The 22,500-nt window shown below is 40.7% G+C and overlaps 1 protein-coding gene across 1 annotated transcript in view; it reads right to left on the bottom strand.

Moving 5' to 3' along the window:
- LOC138052757 (CUB and sushi domain-containing protein 3-like) overlaps positions 1–22,500 on the bottom strand; it is a 52,743-nt gene that overhangs the window by 27,939 nt on the left and 2,304 nt on the right. The window contains exons 2-20 of the mRNA XM_068899331.1: positions 20,419–20,479; positions 19,022–19,308; positions 16,906–17,077; positions 16,042–16,209; positions 15,709–15,876; positions 15,376–15,543; positions 15,033–15,200; positions 14,699–14,866; positions 14,071–14,238; positions 13,737–13,904; positions 13,396–13,563; positions 13,061–13,228; positions 6,427–6,594; positions 5,155–5,322; positions 4,590–4,757; positions 4,252–4,419; positions 3,924–4,091; positions 3,586–3,753; positions 3,252–3,419 (exon numbers count right to left, since the gene is read on the bottom strand). Of these exons, the coding sequence (XP_068755432.1) occupies positions 3,252–3,419; positions 3,586–3,753; positions 3,924–4,091; positions 4,252–4,419; positions 4,590–4,757; positions 5,155–5,322; positions 6,427–6,594; positions 13,061–13,228; positions 13,396–13,563; positions 13,737–13,904; positions 14,071–14,238; positions 14,699–14,866; positions 15,033–15,200; positions 15,376–15,543; positions 15,709–15,876; positions 16,042–16,209; positions 16,906–17,077; positions 19,022–19,308; positions 20,419–20,479 (3,208 nt within the window). The remainder of the gene's footprint in view (positions 1–3,251; positions 3,420–3,585; positions 3,754–3,923; positions 4,092–4,251; positions 4,420–4,589; positions 4,758–5,154; positions 5,323–6,426; positions 6,595–13,060; positions 13,229–13,395; positions 13,564–13,736; positions 13,905–14,070; positions 14,239–14,698; positions 14,867–15,032; positions 15,201–15,375; positions 15,544–15,708; positions 15,877–16,041; positions 16,210–16,905; positions 17,078–19,021; positions 19,309–20,418; positions 20,480–22,500) is intronic.

Genomic DNA, 22,500 nt, shown 5'->3' with positions numbered 1-22,500 from the left:
CGGACAAGGGTAATTAATTTAAAGAGTCAGTTAAGTAGATCCCTTGAGCCAACACACCCGACTAGTGATCAGGGGGACGAGGGTTCAAATCCCGCTCAGGGCAATTACAGTCCCCAGAAGTTATGTATAGTTTTTTCTTTTAATGATAGGTAATTTTGGTCACTTAATTTCTGTTACATAATTTTAATTTGAGGGCCACTAGTTATTCAGTGAAGTACTGTTCCGTATTACCCTCGTTAAAGGGACACGGTCATGGTCTGCGCATGCTCGTCTAGCTGATCGAAACTTGAAAAAGTCAGCCTGACTTTTTCAAGTTACTAACAATCACAAATTCAAAATGGCGTCTGGCGGAGGATCCGGACATGGCGGTAAACGCATCAACTCAAGGCAGAAACGACAGGTCGAAGACAGAGGGAAATTTGCTTTAGATAAAGATAGCATTTGCTTTAGATAAACTTGATTTAATGCAAAATATATGCAGAATTCTTCAACTTCCATAATGGCGGTCGAGCGTGACAAGTCTCGGAGAGAGTGAATGCTACTGCGCATGTCAACCCGTGACAGTGTCCCTTTAAATAAAGTTGATTGATTGATTGATTGAATTCACGGTCTCATGATTAGACTACAATTCGTTTTACCTTATTTCAAGGCTACTCCGGCATAAACAACAAAAGAACAAACGAATAAAATGAAGATATTCTTAAAACTCCATTAATCTCAACCAGTGAACGTTCTTATCAAAGTTAGTAACTGTTCTTATAAAAAAGGTTCTTAAAAAAGAGTCTATAAGACAAACCCTTGGTTTGTCTCGTGGTAAACAATGTCCCCATCAAAGTTATACAAATATTAACCGTTGTTTATGCGAAATCTGATGATGACAATTCTCATCTAGGTACAAGCACCTTAATACAAAAGTTAGTGAACTAGAATTGCACGACTCTTCATTTCAGTTGAACGATGAATTCTGTCACTGAAATACGTGTATGGTCGAAAACAGCGAAAAATCTTAGAAATTTCTGAAATTTGGCTTTTGACAACTACATTTCCGTAAGTCGTTCTCAAGCCATTGTCCGCCGGCTAGTTGCACTCACTGTAAACTGTTGTAATTTGGAAGCGATGTTATAGGATAAGTGCAAGAGGAGTAATTTTTTGACTGACTCCGAGTGAGCTGTGTTCATCGTGGTGATAAAAAATGGCCCAAGGTACTTTATCTGAAGGAAAAAACTGTCCCAGGCAATAGACGAGATTAAGCTATAAAGAACAAATTTGTAAGCGTTTATGAGAAAGATCACAGTAAAAAGAGCATTGCATCGGCATCTCAGAGGTCATTGGTTCGAATATCGCTGAAGCCCGCCCGGCCGACTTTTCAGGTGTTTACAAGACTGAGACTATTACTTGAATTGTCCAGTTAAAAGCAAGGACCACTTCTCTCGTTCCTCTTCAGTATTGTCACAAGATAAAGGAAAAACGATGATGGAAAATAGAGTATGCACAGGCAAGGTCTGTTGAATGATGTAAAGAAGCTAAAATCCTAGGCGAGCTTACTAATAGAAAGCTTAATGAGCAGAATAAGCTTTTTTTATGATCCGCCGGCAGCGCTCATTTAATTTTGATTATCGACAGCTGAATTCTGAGACCAAATTAAAAAGCGCCTGAATGTTGAAATGTTGGAGTCAACTGAAGCGTGAAGTAACATTCATTACTGAATGCTGATTGGCTGAGACGGAGGGCATTTTTCCTTAAACACAAGGGTACTTTTGGTAATCAAGAGGGCATGATTACTTGATCCTGATTGGTTAACAATTGCTTATCTAGAGTAAGCGAAGTTACGAGAGAATCTTTAATCCGACATAAAACTATAAAAATGTACTATATATGTGGCACATAAAATATATTTTAAGCGCTATTTCTGTTGAAAACAACGATTTATTGAATTGAACTTAAACCGAATGGGAGCGCGTTGACTGTCATTTGTCGCGGAACTGAACGGGCTTCTCACAATAATTTTGCCCTTTATGTAATCGCAATGAGATCGCGTGCAATTGAATATTGAGGATTAATTTCACTTGTATTTTCAAAGTTTTACAAATCGTTCTCATCGCGAGTAAAAACTTTGAAAATACTCGTGAAATTAATCCTTAATTGCCCTGGGGCTCATGCGATGACAAACATGCACATTGAGAACAGATGACTTGTAGGTTGGTGACACGAAGCAGGTACTGAGCAGAGTTCCTTAAACCAAACAAATCCTTGCTCAGTGAAAGACTGACCAACATTCAACATTTGACTTGATTTGCGTTAATTGTTAATATCAGTTTACAGTGTCCCCAATTATATTAGTGCTCCAGCGCTAGAAAGACTAGACACTTATATTAAATAAAGTTGCTTCGCTTTTTCTTTACTAGGCTTTGAATTCGAGCGGAAAGCCGCATCAAAAAGGTAAAAGAGGATACTATACATGTTGTGATAGAGGAGATAAATCTTTGCTTAGCATTTTAAACGATTAAACTAGAGGGTACTGAAACTTGTGCTTTGGAACAAGATATTCACTTACCGGGCTCCACAACCTGCTTATTAAAGGGAACCTCCACTAAAACAACAAAATAACTTTAAACCATAGAACATAATGTTTACAATTGGAATTGCTCAATCTTTTTCCAATGAAAACGTTTGTATTCGAGAAAAATAAATTCCAAAAACGCTTATTTTGGCTTTCAAATTTCATGGGCGCCGCCATCTTGAATAATTGTGACGTAACTTGGTTGCCCTATTGTTCTGATACAAAGAGCGATTGTTCTGGAACAATAGGGCAACCAAGTTACGTCACAATTATTCAAGATGGCGGCGCCCGGGAAATTTGAAAACCATAATAAGCGTTTTTGGAATTTATTTTTCTCGAATACAAACGCTTTCATTGGAAAAAGATTGAGCAATTTCAATTGTAAACATTATGTTCTGTGATTTAAAGCTATTTTGTAGTTTTAGTGGAGGTTCCCTTTAAAGAAAGTGTTAAGCAACAATGATATCCACCAATATTGCCCCGCCCGCATGCTCATCGGCGACATGAACTAAGGTCTTGGAAACAGTGGAGAGAATCTGTTCTGGTCCGTAGTTGTTCTACGGTATATCACATATGCTTGCAAGAGCTTTATTGCAGCACGTACAAGAAGACTCTAACCTTAGCAGACTTAAGAAGAATTTCTACTTTGAACATATTCTGTAAGGCAAAGCTATTTTGACTTGATTACTACCTTTGCATTGGGGTAAATGTCCACTCCACACTCCGTCCTGACAGCGGATTGTTTTATTTCCCACCAAACTGTATTTAGGATTGCACTGGAATGTCACCGTTTCCTCGTGACCAAAATCGGAACTTAAACGCCTACCATTAGATGGTACACCTGGATTCACGCACGGTGCTGTGAATAAGATCATGAAAAAACCCAACTATATCTGATTTGTGCTTACATGAATTTTATTCCGGGACATACAAGAGGACTTTAAGCTTAACAGACTTCAGACGAATTTCTACTTCGAACATATTGTGTATAGCAAAACTATTTTGACTTGATCACAATGTACTACCTTTGCATTGGGGTAAATGTCCACTCCACACTCCGTCCTGACAGCGGATTATTTCAATTCCCACCAAAGTGTATCTAGGATTGCACTGGAATCTCACCGTTTTTTCGTGACCAAAATCGGAACCTAAACGTCTACCATTAGATGGTACACCGGGATCCACGCACGGTGCTATGTATAACATCATGAAAAAACCCAATTACATTTGAGTTGTGCTTACAAGAACTAGCTTTATTCCGGGACATACAAGAGGACTTTCAGTTTAACAGACTTTAGACGAATTTCTACTTTCAACGTACTGTGTAGGGCAAAACTATTTTGACTTGATTACAATGTACTACCTCTGCATTGGGGTAAATGTCCACTCCACACTCCGTTCTGACAGCGAATTCTTTCATTTCCGACCAAAGTATATTTAGGATTGCACTGGAACGTCACCGTCTTTTCGTGACCAAAATGGGAACCTAAACGTCTACCATTAGATGGTACACCGGGACCCACGCACGGTGCTAGGTACAAGATGATGATAAAAAAACAATTATTTTTTACTTGTGTTTAGAAGAACTTTATTTCGGGACATGCAAGAGGACTCTAAGCTTAGCAGACTATATAAGAATTTCTACTTTAAACATATTGTGTAAAGCAAGACTTTTTTGATTTGACTACTACCTTTGCATTGGGGTAAATGTCCACTCCACACTCCATCCTGACAGCGGATTCTTTCATTTCCCACCAAAGTGTATTTAGGATTGCACTGGAATGTCACCGTCTTTTTATGACCAAAATCGGAACCTAAACGTCTACCATTAGAGGGTACACCGGGATCCACGCACGGTGCTATGTATAAGATCATGAAAAAACTCAATTACATTTGACTTGTGCTTAAAACAACTTGCTTTATTCCGGGACATACAAGAGGACTTTCAGATTAACAGACTTTCGACGAATTTCTACTTTAAACGTACTTTGTAGGGCAAAACTATTTTGACTTGATTACAATGTACTACCTTTGCATTGGGGTAAATGTGCACTCCACTCTCCGTCCTGACAGCGGATTCTTTCATTTCCCACCAAGCTGTATTTAGGATTGCACTGGAATGTCACCATCTTTTCGTGACCAAAATGGGAACCTAAACGTCTACCATTAGATGGTACACCGGGATCCACGCACGGTGCTAGGTATAAGATGATCATAAAAACAAAAAACAATTATTTTTTACTTGCGCTTACAAGAGTTTTATTCCGGGACATGCAATTGGACTCTAAGGGTGCGTTCGATTGACCGTATCCCGGAATTGCATGGAATACACGGAAAATAAGTTAGAAACCCTGCATTTTTACGGAGATTCACCCTAAAATTGTCAAATATCTGCTAAAATGCTACTTGAAAACGTATTTTTGTTATCCTTGCAGCTTCGAAACGCGCCAAACATGCCGTTTTAATCATCACTCCACGTATTCTTATTCCGGAATAGGGTCAATCGAACGCGCCCTAAGCTTAGCAGACTATAGAAGAATTTCTACTTTAAACATATTGTGTTAGGCAAGACTTTATTGATTTGATTATACTACCTTTACATTGGGGTAAATGTCCACTCCACAATCCGTTCTGACAGCGGATTCTTTCATTTCCCACCAAAGCGTATTTAGGATTGCACTGGAATGTCACCGTCTTTTCGTGACCAAAATCAGAACCTAAACGTCTACCATTCGATGGTACACCAGGATCCACGCATGGTGCTATGTATAAGATCATGAAAAAAAACCCAATTACATTTGACTTGTGCTTACAAGAACTTTATTCCGGGACGTAGAAGTGGACTTTCAGCTTAACAGACTTCAGAAGAATTTCTACTTTTTTTTTTGTTTTTGTTTCGAAAACATCTTTTTTTATTTATTTATAATTTTACTACATTACTACATTACTACACTAATACATTACTACATTATTACATTACCACCTTACTGCATTACTGCATTACTATCTTAGTTACTACATTACTACATTGCTACATTGCTTGAATCAATGATAAGTTCGTCAGATCAAAAAATTAGAAAAGAAGGATCTCACATGGCTTCTGTCTAGTTTGTTATATAATCCATTTATGGGGGTTTAGGGATAATTTCCGTAGGGCTAAAGGTAGATAGAAAGTTTGGAAAGCCTTCCATCTTAGGATTTGTTTCACGCATCTTACAGGTCCAAATGTAATATCTAGCAACCAGGAAATAGAAATATTGTTTGGTGCTACAAAAGAAATTGGCGTTTAGACCAAGGACTGCAGCCGATGAGAAAGAACTATTAAGTTTCAATGATATGAGATTTTTATTTAGCCAATCTTCAAAGTTTTTCCAGAAAAAACTGGTCTCCCTACAAGACCAAAAAGGTGGATAAGAGATGCTCTCTCGTCACTACAAAAAGTACAAGGATCATCTGATCTTATACCTATTTTGTTTAGGAAATCGTTTGTTGCTAAACGTCTGTGAAGAAGCTTAAACTGAAAAATTATTAATTTCGATATATTTTTTTTGCAACTAAAGGGGAGTTTGTATATCACTTTCCAGTGAATGAAATTAGAACAGGTAATTTGGCAGTCAGTAAGCCATTTGTTTTGAGTTTTACTAGGGCTAGTCTGTTTAGAGTTAACGCATTTTTGATACACCATTCAGTTTGTGTGTTTTATCATCTATAAAAACTTGCGAAATAAGGTTAAAACGCAGCCCCCTCCAAAAGGAAATTATGAAAGCTTTATTGATGTCTTTCTAAGCGTTACAAAAACAAACGAATTTCTACTTTAAACGTACTGTGTAGGGCAAAACTATTTTGACTTGATTACAATGTACTACCTTTGCATTGGGGTAAATGTCCACTCCACTCTCCGTCCTGACAGCGGATTCTTTCATTTCCCACCAAGCTGTGTTTAGGATTGCACTGGAATGTCACCGTCTTTTCGTGACCAAAATGGGAACCTAAACGTCTACCATTAGATGGTACACCGGGATCCACGCACGGTGCTATGTATAAGATGATGATAAAAAAACAATTATTTTTTAATAAGTCTAGATCTTGTGATAAATTTGATTAAAAAGACAAACGCAACTAGATTCATTTTGACAACGTTTCGACATCGTCCGATGTCATCGTCAGGCAATGAATTTTAATCGGATGAAGCATAACTTATAGTACAAGAAAAATACAACAATAGAACAATATATACAATAGTACGCTAACAATAAATGTGAAATCTAAGTAAATAGTTTTGCCCTGACAGAGTCTGACTGCACATTAAGTGATGGTTTCAATTCTTTGATGTAGAACATCTCATGAACTAAGCAATCAAATTTCGATGGACATTTCTTTATGACACTAAAACTCGACGCTGGGGGTGCTGTTGTTTGGCCATGATCTGCCAGGCGATGCCTCCCGATAGCTGAGTATCTATGTTCCTCAATTCGTTGATACAAGTGACGAGCTGTAGAGCCAACATAGCTCGCATTACACGAGCCACATTGAAATTTATAGACGACTAGTTGTTGGCTGACTAATGATGGTTTGGGCCCACGGAATTTAAGGACATCCTCAAGCTTGCGGCTGACAAAAACTGGCTGTAGATCTATATTCAGTTTCTTATTTAGTTGAGTAAGTTGGCGCTTCACAATTTCGGCTGGTTTTTGGTCAATAAATGGCAAGACGATTCTAATGGTAGATTATGATTCGACATCTGATGTATTGATAAAGTTACGGATGGTTGCCTCAATCAATTCACTCAGACGGTTATCGTAGCTTGTGAAAAATTGATCTTATGTTTTCACATTCTATTTTAAACAGCTCGGTCGTTGAGGACAGACTGTACGCCCGGTGAAGCATTGTCTTGATTAGAGATTTCTTGTATTTGTTGTCTACAATTTCTGACACACTCATGTTTGCTGTACAGTTGAAAGAGCTCTCCTTTGATGATGATGACATCTTGGTTTCGTATGATGTAAGATCATTAGTCACGAATGTACCGCTTGACTACACGATGAACGTGCTTTTGGATAAAGCCTTAAAAGGCCACTGGTTCTGTGCGACGTATGATATTACCATCTCTAAACAAGATCTTTCTGAACTGCTAAAAATCGCCACCAAAAACCAGCTATTTCAGTTTAATGACAATCTATACCTACAAACTGACGGAGTTGCTATGGGCTCCCCGTTAGGGCCTCTATTAGCTAATGTATTCCTCTGTCATGTGGAGGAGATGCTAGAACAACAAGACAAACTCCCGTCATTCTACAGACGATATGTAGATGATACCTTGGTTGTCATAAAAGATGTAGCTGAAGCAGAACAGTTCCTAATTACGCTAAATAACTTCCATCCGTCTATTCAATTTACAATGGAGCTAGCGGTAAACAACACATTACCCTTCCTTGGCATGCTTTTGATGAAACAAAGAAGTAAGATTACCACAAGCGTATACAGAAAAACTACCAACAAAGGCCTCTTGTTGCACAACCAGAGTCATGTGGACAACAAATACAAGAAATCTCTAATCAAGACAATGCTTCACTGGGCGTACAGTATGTCCTCAACGACCGAGCTGTTTAAAAAAGAATGTGAAAACATAAGATCAATTTTTCACAAGCTACGATACCCGTCTGAATTGATTGAGGCAACCATCCGTAACTTTATCAATACATCAGATGTCGAATCACAATCTACCATTAGAATCGTCTTGCCATTTATTGTCCAAAAACCAGCAGATATCGTGAAGCGCCAACTTACTCAACTAAATAAGAAACTGGATATAGAGATCTACAGCCAGTTTTTGTCAGCCGCAAGCTCGAGGATGTCCTTAAATTCCGTGAGCCCAAACCATCATTAGTCAGCCAACAACTAGTCGTCTATAAATTTCAATGTGGCTCGTGTGATGCGAGCTATGTTGGCTATACAGCTCGTCACTTGCATCAACGAATTGAGGAACATAGATACTCAGCTATCGGGAGGCATCGCCTGGCAGATCATGGCCAAACAACAGCATAAAGAAATGCCCATCGAAATTTGATTGCTTAATTCATGAGATGTTCTACATCAAAGAATTGAAACCGTCACTTAATGTGCAGTCAGACTCTGTCAGGGCAAAATTATTTACTTAGATTTCACATTTATTGTTAGCGTACTATTGTATATATTGTTCTATTGTTGTATTGTTCTTGTACTATAAGTTATGCTTCATCCGACTAAAATTCATTGCCTGACGATGACATCGGACGATGTCGAAAAGTTGTCAAATTGAATCTAGTTGGGTTTGTCTTTTTAATCAATAATTTTTTACTTGTGCTTACAAAGGCTTTTTTTCCGGGATATACAAGGGGAATTTATGCTTAAAAGACTTTAGACGAATTTCTACTTTAAGGTAATTCCTTAGTATTGCATTGCACATCCCTCGTCGTCGTCGTCGTCGTCGTCGCAGCCACTCGCAAGCGAGTATGGCGGCCAAAAGGATTAGCAGAGCAGAGACTCAAACAAGCCCCATCTACAGGGTCTCAAGGCGCCGTTGGGCAGCAGCCTTTCTCTGCTCACGGAGCACATCTTCCTCGGTGAGTCGGGTGTTTTCAAAGTGTAGAACACCTTTCCGAGTTGTACTTTTCCAGACCTGTCTGTCTGCTGCTAGTTGTTCTCACTCGTTCACATTAATTCCACATTTCAGCAAGTAGTGCTTTAGCAAGTCCTTGTGCCTTTTCTTTGGAGCACTGACTGATCTAGTACCGTGGGAGAGCTGTGAGTAGTATAGTTGCTTTCGTAGAGGACGGTCTGGCATTCTACAGATGTGACCAGCTGATCTAAGTCGATGAAGGAGAGCGACTGACTCTAGACTTTGAGAAGATGTTCTCTCAAATACGGCAGTGTTTGTTACTCTGTCCTGCCACTTAATGTGCAGGATTCGTCTCAAACATCGCTGGTGGTATGTTTCCAGTTGTTTGATATGCTTCCGATAGGTAACCCATGTCTCACAACCATAGAGAAGTGTAGGTATGATGATGGCATTGTAAACCTTAATCTTTGTGTTGGATAGGATATCGTTATTGCAAAAAATCCTCTTGCTGAGTTTGTTGTAGCCTGTGGCGGCTGCACTTATGCGACTTTGAATTTCCATATCTAAAGAGGCATTACTGGAAACCGTACTTCCCAGATATTTGAAGTTGTTTACCGCATTGAGTTCTTCACCATTTCTTTGAATTGACGGAAGAGAATCTGTAGGAGATGGATGGCCTCGTTCATGCTGAAACATGGTCTCAGTTTTGCTGATGTTGAGGGTAAGGGGCCAAGCCTGCTATACGCTAAAGCAAAAGCGTCCACAGTACTCTGCATTCCATCCTCTGAACAAGAGCAGACAGCTGAGTCATCTGCGTATTGAAGCTCAACAATGGTTGTAAAAGAAACTTTTGTCTTGGCTTGAAGTCTCCGAAGATTGAAGATTTTGCCATCAATCCGGTACTGGATGCCAACTCCGTCGTTGAGAGAAGGTCGAGCCAGTTGAAGAACAGCCCCCATAAACAGTGAGAACAGGGTAGGCGCGATTACACAACCTTGTTTGATCGACTGCATGAGAAAGGCTCACTAGATTTACCATTAAACAGAACAGCAGCAGTCATGTCATCATGAAGTAATCAGATCATTTTCACAAGCTTCCCTGGGCACGCGTTGTTCACGGCACTTTTCGTGTATCTGGCGGAGGGAAAAGATCATATCGATGGTACCACGTGAGGGTCTGAACCCACATTGACTTTCAGGAAGAACCTCTTCGGCGAGTGGAGTCAGGCGGTTTAACAGAATCTTAGCAAGGAGCTTGCCCATTGCTGAGAGAAGTGAAATACCTCGATAGTTACTGCATAACGACTTATCGCCCTTCTTGAACAACGTCACGATTAGGGCATCTCTGAGGTCAGCTGGGATTTGTTCTTCTGTCCAGAACCTCTGGATGAGCAGAAAAAGTTGCTCAGTGAGTTGACATCCACCCGCTTTGATCACTTCAGCAGGAATACCATCAGGACCTGAGGCTTTACCACTCTTCAAAGACCTCAGCGATTTTTCAACTTTATCAAAGGTTGGGGGAACAGCTAGCCCGTGTCTTACAAGGTGCTGTTCGAGTTCATCCACTGCTCTTGGATCTACCTGAGCATTGCGGTTCAGCAAGTTGCCAAAGTGCTCTTTCCAACACAGTCTAATTGATTCAGGATCCTTTACAAGTTCATTGGTGGAGGTCCTAAGAGAAGTCGGCCCATGAGTGCTAGGGCCATAAACCATCTTGGTTGCTACAAAGAAAGCACTGTTCTTGTGAGTATCGGCAAGCTCTTGTAGTTCAGCTGCCTTTACCAGCCACCATTGATTCTTCAATTGTCTGATGCGCCTCTGTAAATTAGCTTTTGCCTTGGTGAGTTTCTGTCTGCGGGAGCGTGTCTTTGGAAGTTGTTGCCAGTTGATAAAAGCGGCTCGATATTCACTAACGAGTTTCAGTAATTCTTCATCGTTATCATCGAACCAGTTTTTATGTTTTTTCCTTTTTGGCCCAATAGTCTCCGAACAAGCATCAAGAATAGCATTCTTGAGGGCATTCCAAGTAGTATCAACAGATATCTTCTCCTCTAGGGCAGAAAGTTTGTCGTTAAGTGATGCCTGAAAACCTTGTTTCACGATAGATTGATTGAGGGCTTCAACGTCAAGTGTGAGACGTGGTTGCTGTCGGCTCTTCTTCCGTAACTTCAATCTTAAACAGACCTAACCATACGGTGGTCGGTGAAACAGCTGTCGCTACCAGTAATTGCACGCGTATTCAACACACACTGTCTGTCTCTCTTTCTGGTAATTACATAGTCAACGATGTGCCAATGGCGTGAGCGTGGATGTCGCCATGTGTCCTTGTGCCGATCTTTCATGAGGAATAAAGTGTTGGTAATGACTAAGCTATGTTCTGTGCATTTAGTGAGTAGCATGAGTCCGTTTGAGTTCATCTTACTCATTCCATTTTATCGTATGGGAGGCCACAAGTGTTTATCTCGGCCAACACGAGCGTTGAAGTCACCAAGTAGTACCAAATTGTCAGCAGCTGGTATGTCTGTGAGAAGTTTATCTAGTGCCGCATAAAAAGGTTCCTTAACATCAACGGCTGCATCAAGCGTTGGTGCATAGGCGCTAATCACTGACATGTACTGATTATGTGCCAGTTCAAGTCGCATAACCATAAGTCGTTCACTGATTCCAGTGGTCAGCTCATTCAAATTTCTAAGCAGTTTTGTACGTATTGCAAAACCAACTCCATGTATACGGCGATCTGTCTTGGGAAGCCCTTTCGAAAAGAAGGTGTATCCAGCCTTCTCTTCACGCAGTTGACCTTCATCGGGAAACCTTGTCTCGCTGAGGGCAGCCACATCAATTTTCTGTCGCTTAAGTTCATTGGCAACAAAAGCAGTGCGACGCTCAGGACGGTCTTTATCACTGTCCATCAGAGTCCTAACATTCCAAGAAGCAAAATTGAGAGTAGCTTGGCCACTCAGAGCTCTTCCGAAACCTGGTCTTCGTGTACTTCTCGCCATCGCCAGGCAAGATGGCGCGTCGGCTACCCCGAACGCGGTAGTATCCGGTCTTCGCTCACTTCTCGCTGGTGCCGGAGCCAGCGCATCGGTTAAAACCCCGTATGCGATAGCATGGTCTGTAATCCCTGAAGTGTAATCCATTTAGCAGAGGATGCGTGTAATGGAACCGGGTGCACAAACCAATACCAAACTTGGCCTTTCCACTTTCTGGGTCCGGGGCAAGACGTAGTCGAGACGCCGGGAAAGAGGAGAGGTTGCATCCCTACTGCGCACGATTTTCGCGTCATTAGCGCGCGCACATGAGCAGGTGCGTATACAAAACGTAAGAGATTTCGCTGAAACTAAACCCGATAGCGAAATAAATGCTTCTTTTTTTTCTCTCAAACAAGCACGGTGACCCCCGATTTTTTTTTTCAGGTATTTGCTAGGAAAAGTCTAATAAAGAACAACATATTTGAATAGTGCACGTCTTGGGACAGTTCCGTTGTTAGCTTGAAGTCGTCGTCTTGGGTAAAATACACCCAGTACGGAACTGTTTTCCAAAAAAAATTCATGTTCTTCTATCAAACTTTTTTTCCGTGAATGAAGCATTACTGCTTATGTAAATAAAAGAAGCTTTATTTTCAAAATAAAATTTTGTGTCTTTGAAGTAACCAAGACTTAATTCTGTATGAAGGTGATTCGAATTTTTAACGCGAAAACAGTAAAAAAATACCCCATTTTACGAGCCTGCTGACGCGTAAACAAGCACGGTGACCCCATTTTTTTATTGCATTTTTTTAATGTTCATATCTGTTAATTATGCCAAGTTTCCAAAAAAGTTTGATAGTAGAACAATTTCAAGGGAATTACCTTAAACGTACTATGTAGGGCAAAACTATTTTGACTGATTACAATGTACTACCTTTGCATTGAGGTAAATGTCCACTCCACTCTCCGTCCTGACAGCGAATTCTTTCATTTCCCACCAAGCTGTGTTTAGGATTGCACTGGAATGTCACCGTCTTTTCGTGACCAAAATCGGAACCTACACGTCTTCCATTAGATGGTACACCGGGATCCACGCACGGTGCTAGGTATAAGATGATGATAAAAAAACAATTATTTTTTACTTGTGTTTACAAGAATTTTATTCCGGGACATACAGGAAGACTCTAAGCTTAGCAGACTTTAGACAAATTTCTTCTTTGAACGTACTGTGTACGGCAAAACTATTTTGACTTGATTACAATGTACTACCTTTGCATTGAGGTAAATGTCCACTCCACTCTCCGTCCTGACAGCGGATTGTTTCATTTCCTACCAAGCTGTGTTTAGGATTGCACTGGAATATCACCGTCTTTTCGTGACGAAAATCAGAACTTAAACGTCTTCCATTAGATGGTACACCGGGATCCACGCACGATGCTAGGTATAAGATGATGATATAAAAAAAGAACAATTATTTTTTAATTGTGCTTACAAGAATTTTATTCCGGGACATACAAGAAGACTCTAAGCTTAGCAGACTTTAGACAAATTTCTACTTTGAACGTACTGTGTACGGCAAAACTATTTTTGACTTGATTACAATGTACTACCTTTGCATTGAGGTAAATGTCCACTCCACTCTCCGTCCTGACAGCGAATTCTTTCATTTCCCACCAAGCTGTGTTTAGGATTGCACTGGAATGTCACCTTCTTTCCGTGACTAAAATGGGAACTTAAACGTCTTCCATTAGATGGTACACCGGGATCCACGCACGGTGCTAGGTATAAGATGATGATAAAAAAACAATTATTTTTTACTTGTGCTTAGAAGAATTTTATTCCGGGACATACAGGAACACTGAAGGCTTAGCAGACTTTAGACGAACTTCCACTTTGAACGTACTGTGTAAGACAAAACTAATTACCTTGATTAGAATACACTACCTTTGCATTGAGGTAGATGTCCACTCCACACTCCGTCCTGACAGCGGATTGTTTCATTTCCCACCAAAGTGTATTTAGGATTGCACTGGAATGTCACCGTCTTTTCGTGATCAAAATCGGAACTTAAACGTCTACCATTAGATGGTACACCTGGATCCATGCACGGTGCTATATATAAGATCATGAAAAATCTAATTATATTTGACTTGTGCTTACAAAAACTTTATTCCGGGACATACAAAAAGGCTTTAAGCTTAGCAGGCTTATTATTAAAATTGTTTTTTACTTGTGGTTACAAGAGCATTATTGTGGGACATGCAAGAGGACTCCAAGCTTAGCAGACTATAGACGAATTTTAACTTTAAACATATTGTGTAAGCAGAAACCCATAAAGGTTGAAACGTGTAGCGGCCCCTTGTGTGCTGGGAAACAAGCTTCTGAATATTCAATTTGCTAAGTACCACATTTGGAACAACAAGAGCGAGTGGTTTCCAAATATGGTACTTAGCACTGAAACATTCAACCAATCAGTTCGCACTGAATATTCGGAAGCTGTGAACGCGCGTTACACGTTTTAACCTTTATGGGTTTCTGGTGTAAGACAAAGCTCTTTTGATTTGATTACTACCTTTGCATTGTGGTAAATGTCCACTCCACAATCCGTCCTGACAGCGGATTCTTTCATTTCCGACCAAAGTGTATTTAGGATTGCACTGGAATGTCACCGTCTTTTCGTGACCAAAAACGGAACCTAAACGTCTACCATTAGATGGTACACCTGGATCCACGCAAGGTGCTATGTACAAGATCATGAAAAAACCCAATTTTAGTTGACTTGTGCTTACAAGAACTTTATTCCAGAACATAGGAAAAGACTCTAAGCTTAGCACATTAACGACGAATTTCTACTTTGAACATATTATGTAAGACAAAACTATTTTGACTGGATTACAATGTACTACCTTTGCATTGAGGTAAATGTCCACTCCACACTCCGTTCTGACAGCGGATTGTTTCATTTCCCACCAAACTGTGTTTAGGATTGCACTGGAATGTCACCGTCTTTTCATGACGAAAATCAGAACTTAAACGTCTCCCATTAGATGGTACACCAGGATCCACGCACGGTGCTATGTATAGGATAGTGATAAAAAAAAACAATTATTTTTTACTTGTGCTTGCAAGAGGTTTATTCAGGGACATACAAGAAGACTCTAAGCTTAGCAGACTTTAGACAAATTTCTACTTTGAACGTACTGTGTAGGGAAAAACTATTTTGACTTGATTACAATCATTATGTACTACCTTTGCATTGAGGTAAATGTCCACTCCACTCTCCGTCCTGACAGCGGATTGTTTCATTTCCCACCAAACTGTGTTTAGGATTGCACTGGAATGTCACCGTCTTTTCGTGACTAAAATCGGAACTTAAACGTTTCCCATTAGATGGTACACCTGGATCCATGCACGGTGCTATATTAAAGATCATGAAAAATCCAATTATATTTGACTTGTGCTTACAAGACCTTTATTCCAGGACATACAAAAAGACTCTAAGCTTAGCAAACTTTAGACGAATTTTTACTTTGAACGTACTGTGTACGGCAAAACTATTTTGACTTGATTACAATGTATTACCTTTGCATTGGGGTAAATGTCCACTCCACTCTCCGTCCTGACAGCGGATTGTTTCATTTCCCACCAATGTGTATTTAGGATTGCACTGGAATGTCACCGTCTTTTCGTGACCAAAATCGGAACTTAAACGTCTACCATTAGATGGTATACCTGGATCCACGCAAGGTGCTATATATAAGATCATGAAAAAAACAATTAAGTTTTTACTTTTGCTTACAAGAATTTTATTCCGGAACATACAAAAAGGCTTTAAGCTTAGCAGACCCTGACCTTGAAAGAATATCTACTTTGAACATATTGTGTAAGGCAAGACTATTTTGATTTGATTACTACCTTTGCATTGGGGTAAATGTCCACTCCACACTCCGTCCTGACAGCGGATTGTTTCATTTCCCACCAAACTGTATTTTCGATTGCACTGGAATGTCACCGTTCCCTCGTGACCAAAATCGGAACCTAAACGTCTACCGTTAGATGGTACACCGGGATCCACGCATGGTGCTATGTATAACATGATGATTAAAAACTCAATATTTTTACTTGTTCTTACAAGAGCTTTATTGCGGGACATGCAAGAAGACAGATTTTAGAAGAATTTCTAGTTTGAACATATTGTTCAAGGGAAAGCTATTTTGAATCACGACCGAGACGTTTATCATTAGATGGTACATCAGGTCCGGAGCACGCCGCTGCCGGCATTTGTTTTTAAAAAAGATAGAAAGGGAAAACAATTAGTTACGTTCTCATGAACCCTCTTCTCATACGTGGACGAAACCACAAAGAAAATCAAGCGAGAATGAAATTTTCCTTGTCCTCCGGACGCCTTGCTTCTGTGACATTGCGAATAGAACCCGGGGGAAGTCAAATGCAGGAAAAAAAATCCAAAGCAAGGAAAGGCAAAAATCAAGTATTGCATCAAGATAAAAGCTAAAAGCTGCTTAATCGGTGTAAAAGCACCCGTCTCATATTGGCTCATGCAATTCTTATAGGCCAGCAAATGTGTTTATACAATAAAACGTCTTTCTTTTCGTTCCTAGTTAATCTCAACACGAAGCTCTGGTTTGTGAGCTTGACTTAGGGAAGACCGGCCCGAGACTCTAGCTGAATGCGGGCTTTGCGTATATGTCCTTGCGTTGATTCTCAGTTGCGGACGAACGAGTCGTAACTGATCAAGACAAATTACAGTTAACTGTTTACCCGGTGCTGAGCATCCGTACAACTCTAATCTGAGACAGGAAACGGCACCAACTGATGGGTCAGGTATTACTACTAATGGTTCCTTCGGATAAATCCGCACTGCTCGCGTTATGATCGGTGGTTGTAAGACGTTCTTTTGCCTGAACTGGCCGTTCCTATTTCCTGTAAGTTCCTAAAGAGAACAAGACAAAACGAACAGGACGTTACTTCTCTGTAGTTGACTTTTTTACTATAGTACGTATACACAGCAATCGATGAAATTCCGGATTTTTCTAGTTCCGAAATTTGATATCTTGGTCTCTCAAAGAAAACAGCTGTTGTAAGGATACTGATGTCATCATGCTTAAGGACATGTCAGTCAATAATACGACTCCTGTTCACGCGCGAAGTTTTGGTGCCATTGGGGAAGGTACGTTTTTTATTGGGGGGGGGGGGGGGGGTACTCTATAATTTTTTTGCGAAAAAAGTCGTAGCCCTCCCACTTCCTGGAATGGATTAATGCATGACCCTTCAAACAAAAATATCTGACCCTCCCCCACCTCCCTCAACCTATTCAAGACAAAGATAACCGGAAGTGGAAATAAGAAACTGGAAGTGTTACTCATATCACCGCGTTCATCTGCGCACAAGGTAGTTAATTGCGTGACGTGTGATTGTACGGTGAAAACTTGAAAATGGGCAAGGATGTACGAGGAATAGAAAGAGGGAAATGTGCTTGTGGGGAATGCGAGGATTTCATGAGGTCTGATAGAGCAACTTGTGGCTATTGTGGCTGTTTGCCGACTCGCCATTCTAAAAAGGATGCCCGCTACTCCTATGAATCGGATGATGGCATATCTGCTGCGGGAACAAGTGAAAGCACAAGTCCAGAGAAGTGGAAAGATGAAGACCTAGGGTGGTTCCCGAACCCAAAGGGTGAATATACTAAATTCTCAAATAGTATTCTGCCAAAATTCTACCTGTTCTTCTGGACCACTTGTCCCTACAAAGAACGCTTTCGCCACTGTTTCGTGACTGAAAGAAAGTTTTCAGATAAATACATTGTCCCCAGAAAGCTTGTGGCAGAGTATGTTGAGCACCTTGCCCAGATAAAAATGCGCAAGGAGAAGAAGAAAGAAGAGACTGAAAGGGAGCGAATGGAACGACTAAACCGGGAGTACAATGACATTGACTGGGCTGCACTGTACAACTCCGATAAACTGTCGTCCTTGAGGGTGGACGAGCTATCCTTGAACTTTTCCCATCACAAGATCACCTTTAAAGGGAAGAAAGCTGAAAAGGTCGCAATGATCAAAGCTCACATTGGCAGCTTGCGGTACAATTCAATGGAGCGTCAACAACCTCGGCAGTCACCGCTAAGAAATGTGAGGCAACAAGTGACCTCATCACTTTCCGAGGTCGAAACTGACTCGCAAAGTGATGTAGTGACGAATCCTCAACGGAGACTGATTTTATACCAGAACCCCGCCAGGAAACATCAAAATATGGGCGAAAGGCGGGCACGGGTCGAGAGAGACAATTATGTTAGTTGGGAGAAGATAGTTTTTTGATAAGTAAAGTTTTCGACACCTGTAAATAATTTAGATTAATCTCGACTGGTAGCTTTGCTTGTATATACAAAACAGAAGCGACATGCAGTAATTTTTTCCTTGCCAAAAAAAACTATTACCCTCCCCGGGTTGAGAATAAAACAGGTTTGACTCTCCCCAATTTGTAAAAAAAATTACTAAGGACCCTCCCCTCCGAAGCCCCGGCCCACCCCCCCCCCCCCAATTAAAAACGTACCTTCCATTGGTGTCATTAAAATTTAAACTTCAATCAGTAAAAACAGAAATGGCTTCGCGATCTGGGTACGAAAACATTGAAACTACCAACGCTTTTTTTCAATCAAGGTGATCACTTTTTTCAGTGTTTTCAAAATCATGAATAGAAGACTGAGATGTCTCAATTTGGATTTTTATTATCTATATAACTGATAAACAGGTCATTACATGACCGCGCGGGGATACATTCTTCCTATGCTGATTTGACCACTCACTGCTCTTTCGAGATACCATCAGCACTGGAAGATAAAATCTTATCCCCGCGCGGTCATGTAATATCCTCTGTAGCTGACCTGGTTATACGAAACCCAAGTGGCTTCATGATTCGTGTACTCGATCTCGTATTTTTGTGCCCATATCAGATCACGTGAACTTCCTTGGGTACTCACTGCAGTTACCAACTTTTCTTCGTCAAAAAGGACTTGCAAATATGGCGATTTGTCCCCGGGAGCTGAGCACCAGGCCCTGGCGCTGTCCAACCTCGCGAAAGCGGGAATGTGATTTTCACTCAAACGGGTAGATGCTGTGATTCTTTCATCCGGAATTACCTTGGTTTTCATGCCGAGTTCTTTGTCACACACTGCGGTTATAGATTAAAAGAGATACGGTATCGCTGCAAGTTAGGGGTATATGGATCCCATGTCATTATATCTCGTTATTTACCCTCGCATTTACCCCATCCCCACAGCGTCACTCGTAACCATGGTGTTCGAGAAGCCGCTGTGGGGATGGGGAAAGTATTGTACATAAAATGACTGTACCCTCATCGGGTGGAGTTAATTTGACTGCGGACCCAAGCTCCGTGTCCTCGTCGGTGATCAGTTGCTGTTAAATTCATCAGCTATCGTGGAATCTTAAGCAGAAAATGCTCATTTCCAGCCAAGTGCGTGGGGATTTTTGACGAAGAAACATTCACGGGGGTTCGCAAAAGACATGGCTTTAGCTTCGCGTGAAAAAATCTTGGCTGGGATGGATTTTCGAGTCGCAAACCGCCTCTGAGCTGACAACGGTCGAAATCTTAGTGTGCAGCCTTGACTTCGTCTTAGAACATTGAAAACACGGACTTCCCGAAACTGTAAAATAAACTCCAAAAGGCACAAAAATACCCCAGAGGTGAGTCATTTTGATTCATTTTATTGATTGAAAGTTAAATTGAGCATTTTTTAGGCTTCATAATCGACTGTATTTTATTTCCCATACAAAGTCTTATAACGCGTTTAAATTCTCAACGGCTCTCTGAAGTGACGCGAGTTTGGGCTGCCTATGATTCTTACAGTTTCGCTCAAAACAAGTGCAGTCTGTTTGTAGTTGTTGAGAAGCGAGTGTCCTTTCCGGCAATTGTTTGGTTGCTATCTTTCTCTCAAATTTAGTGAAACTTTTTAACATCATTATAACCCACTGGCAAGACCCAGAAGCTCTTGACTTTACCCTCGGTTATTCTTTCGGATCTGAAGAGTTTTCCCTCATAATTGAAATGCGCCTGCGTTATAATGTCGGCCTGGGGACTGAGGCGTGTCTGTTCAACTCTCGCATTTGCGGTATTTCGCTCGGTTACCCGCGCTTACGAACAATGATACTAAAAACCCCAAAGCTCGGTCAAGAGTAATGCTCTAAGTCAGAATATAAAGAAGGTTCTATTCGAAAAGCGAAGAAAATTATTTTAATAGCAGGTGGATGTCGTTAAACTTACCATCGGCCTTTGCATTTTGAAAAGTGAAAATCCACGTGGAAGCAAATAACCAAATGAGGATCTGTCAAAAAATACAAAGGGAACAAAACCACGAATATTTATGTTAAATAGCGATAAGTTTAGAGACAGGCCAAAACATGTGGTTGTGCCTTCATCAGTACAGTCAATAAAAAATTGATGCTTGCTGACCGCGTCAAATTAAAAAATAGGTCCCTCGGGGGACATTTGCTCACAGGTAAATGTCTGGGTGATTGTTGACATGTTTTTGTAATGGCTTTATCAATGAATGCTTGGAATGCACGAAGAGCATTGCCATTAAGTTTTTCAGATAAACACTACATGTGGCTACTGTAACAGTTACAAAACCTGAGTGAAGTTCGAAGGAAGAATGGATGCATTTATAGGGAAAATAAAGAAAATACGAAATAATGAGCGAGAGGTAGTAAAATGTGCAAAGAGAAGCGATGGAATCCGGCAGTGGGTGATCTGTTTGAAAATCAAGGTCAATGCAGAGTTCCTTTCTTGGATTTGTTTCTTATTTTTCATTCAAGAAGAGCCTGGTAATTCTCAAGGTTTAATACGTTTGTCAAATAATTCTGTATAGCGGGCGATGTACAAAGAGAGAAAACAAATTATGAGCACGTCACTTGATAGCATCAGGTAGCTTCACTTGCGCGAGCGATTTTAATGCTTACCTCCCGATTTTCCCGCGAAACTCTTTTGGCTTGAAAATTATTTAAAGGTCATTTCGTGACCCTTCTGGTGTTAGTTGGTTTTGGTTTTAGTTAGCCAAAATAGGAGATAAACTAAGGGCGTGTTCAAATGACCGTATTCCTGAATAGGAATACATGGAATAGGGTGACCCGAAAACACTGACCCCCGGTCCATGGACCCCCCTACGGACCGGGCCCTTGGACTGCCTTACGGACCGGTCCACGGACTATCTCTAGGGACCCCCTCTACGGACCACCCCAAAAAACACAGAATTAAAAATAAATAACTTGAAAAAAGGGTAAGAATTTGACAATAGATAATTACATGGCTAGCCATATAAAAATGGACAACCCTAAAACCCGGAATCCGGAATCCGGAATCACAGTACAATACAGAGAGTAAACACTATCCTAAGCATTCATAAAAGCTAACCTTAGGCCTAATTAGGCCTAAACAAACGTTTTTAGGCCTAATTAAGCCTAAGGTTAGCTTTTATCTGTTTCATGAATGTTTAGGATAGTGTTTACTCTCTGTATTGACTGTGATTCCGGATTCCGGGTTTTAGGGTTGCCCTATAAAAATAAATAACAACTGAAAATTTGTTTATACCGGTTGTCTGGATAGACCACTCTTGCCGGTGAAATCTAGCCGTTACGCTCCTCGCCTTTTCCTTTGCTGTTGACCGGAGTGCTTCGAAACTAAGTTCTTCCGCCATTTTGTTCAGGACAGAGAAATCGTGAAGCCTGGGGCGAGTTCACAAACCCGCGGCGCGGGAGAATGATCCGAACAAAATGGCGGAGGGAAAGAAAGAAAATACAAATATAGAGCTTACTTATTATCAATCTTTAGTCGAAGGATTCCGGTCCACAGCGAAGGAAGGGGCAATATGTGATTAATAGACTTTGTACCCGAGCCTGAGCCTCAGTCTGTTGAATTTGCGGAGCGTTACGGTTGAGATTTCGCCGACACAAGTGGTCTATCCAGACAACTGGTAAGTCAAACCTTTAGTTTTTATTTATTTTCGTTTCTGTGTTGTTTTAGGGTGGTCCGTATAGGGGGTCCGTAAGGGTAGTCCGTGGACCCAGTCCGTTGAGGGGTCCATGGACCAGGGGTCAGTGTTTTCGGGTCACCCCCATGGAATAAAAGTTAGAAGTCCTCCGCTTTTACGGAGATTCACATTAAACACAGGAAAAAATAACAGATTCCCATTTTTGGATATTTTAGGGTATTTTGAAGAATACCAATAAAAATCCCAAAGTAATTTTAGCAAAGTGAGACAAGTCCCAACCAGGGAATTCCCTACCAAGTTCCCTGATTGGGACTTGTCTCACTCTTCCAAATTTGAAATTTTTGTTGCTATTCTTCAAA

Source organism: Montipora capricornis, chromosome 6, assembly GCF_036669925.1.
Source record: "Montipora capricornis isolate CH-2021 chromosome 6, ASM3666992v2, whole genome shotgun sequence".
In the NCBI taxonomy this organism is placed as follows: domain Eukaryota; kingdom Metazoa; phylum Cnidaria; class Anthozoa; order Scleractinia; family Acroporidae; genus Montipora; species Montipora capricornis.
Note: the sequence above shows the minus strand (reverse complement) of the source record. Positions and strands in the feature narration are given on the sequence as shown.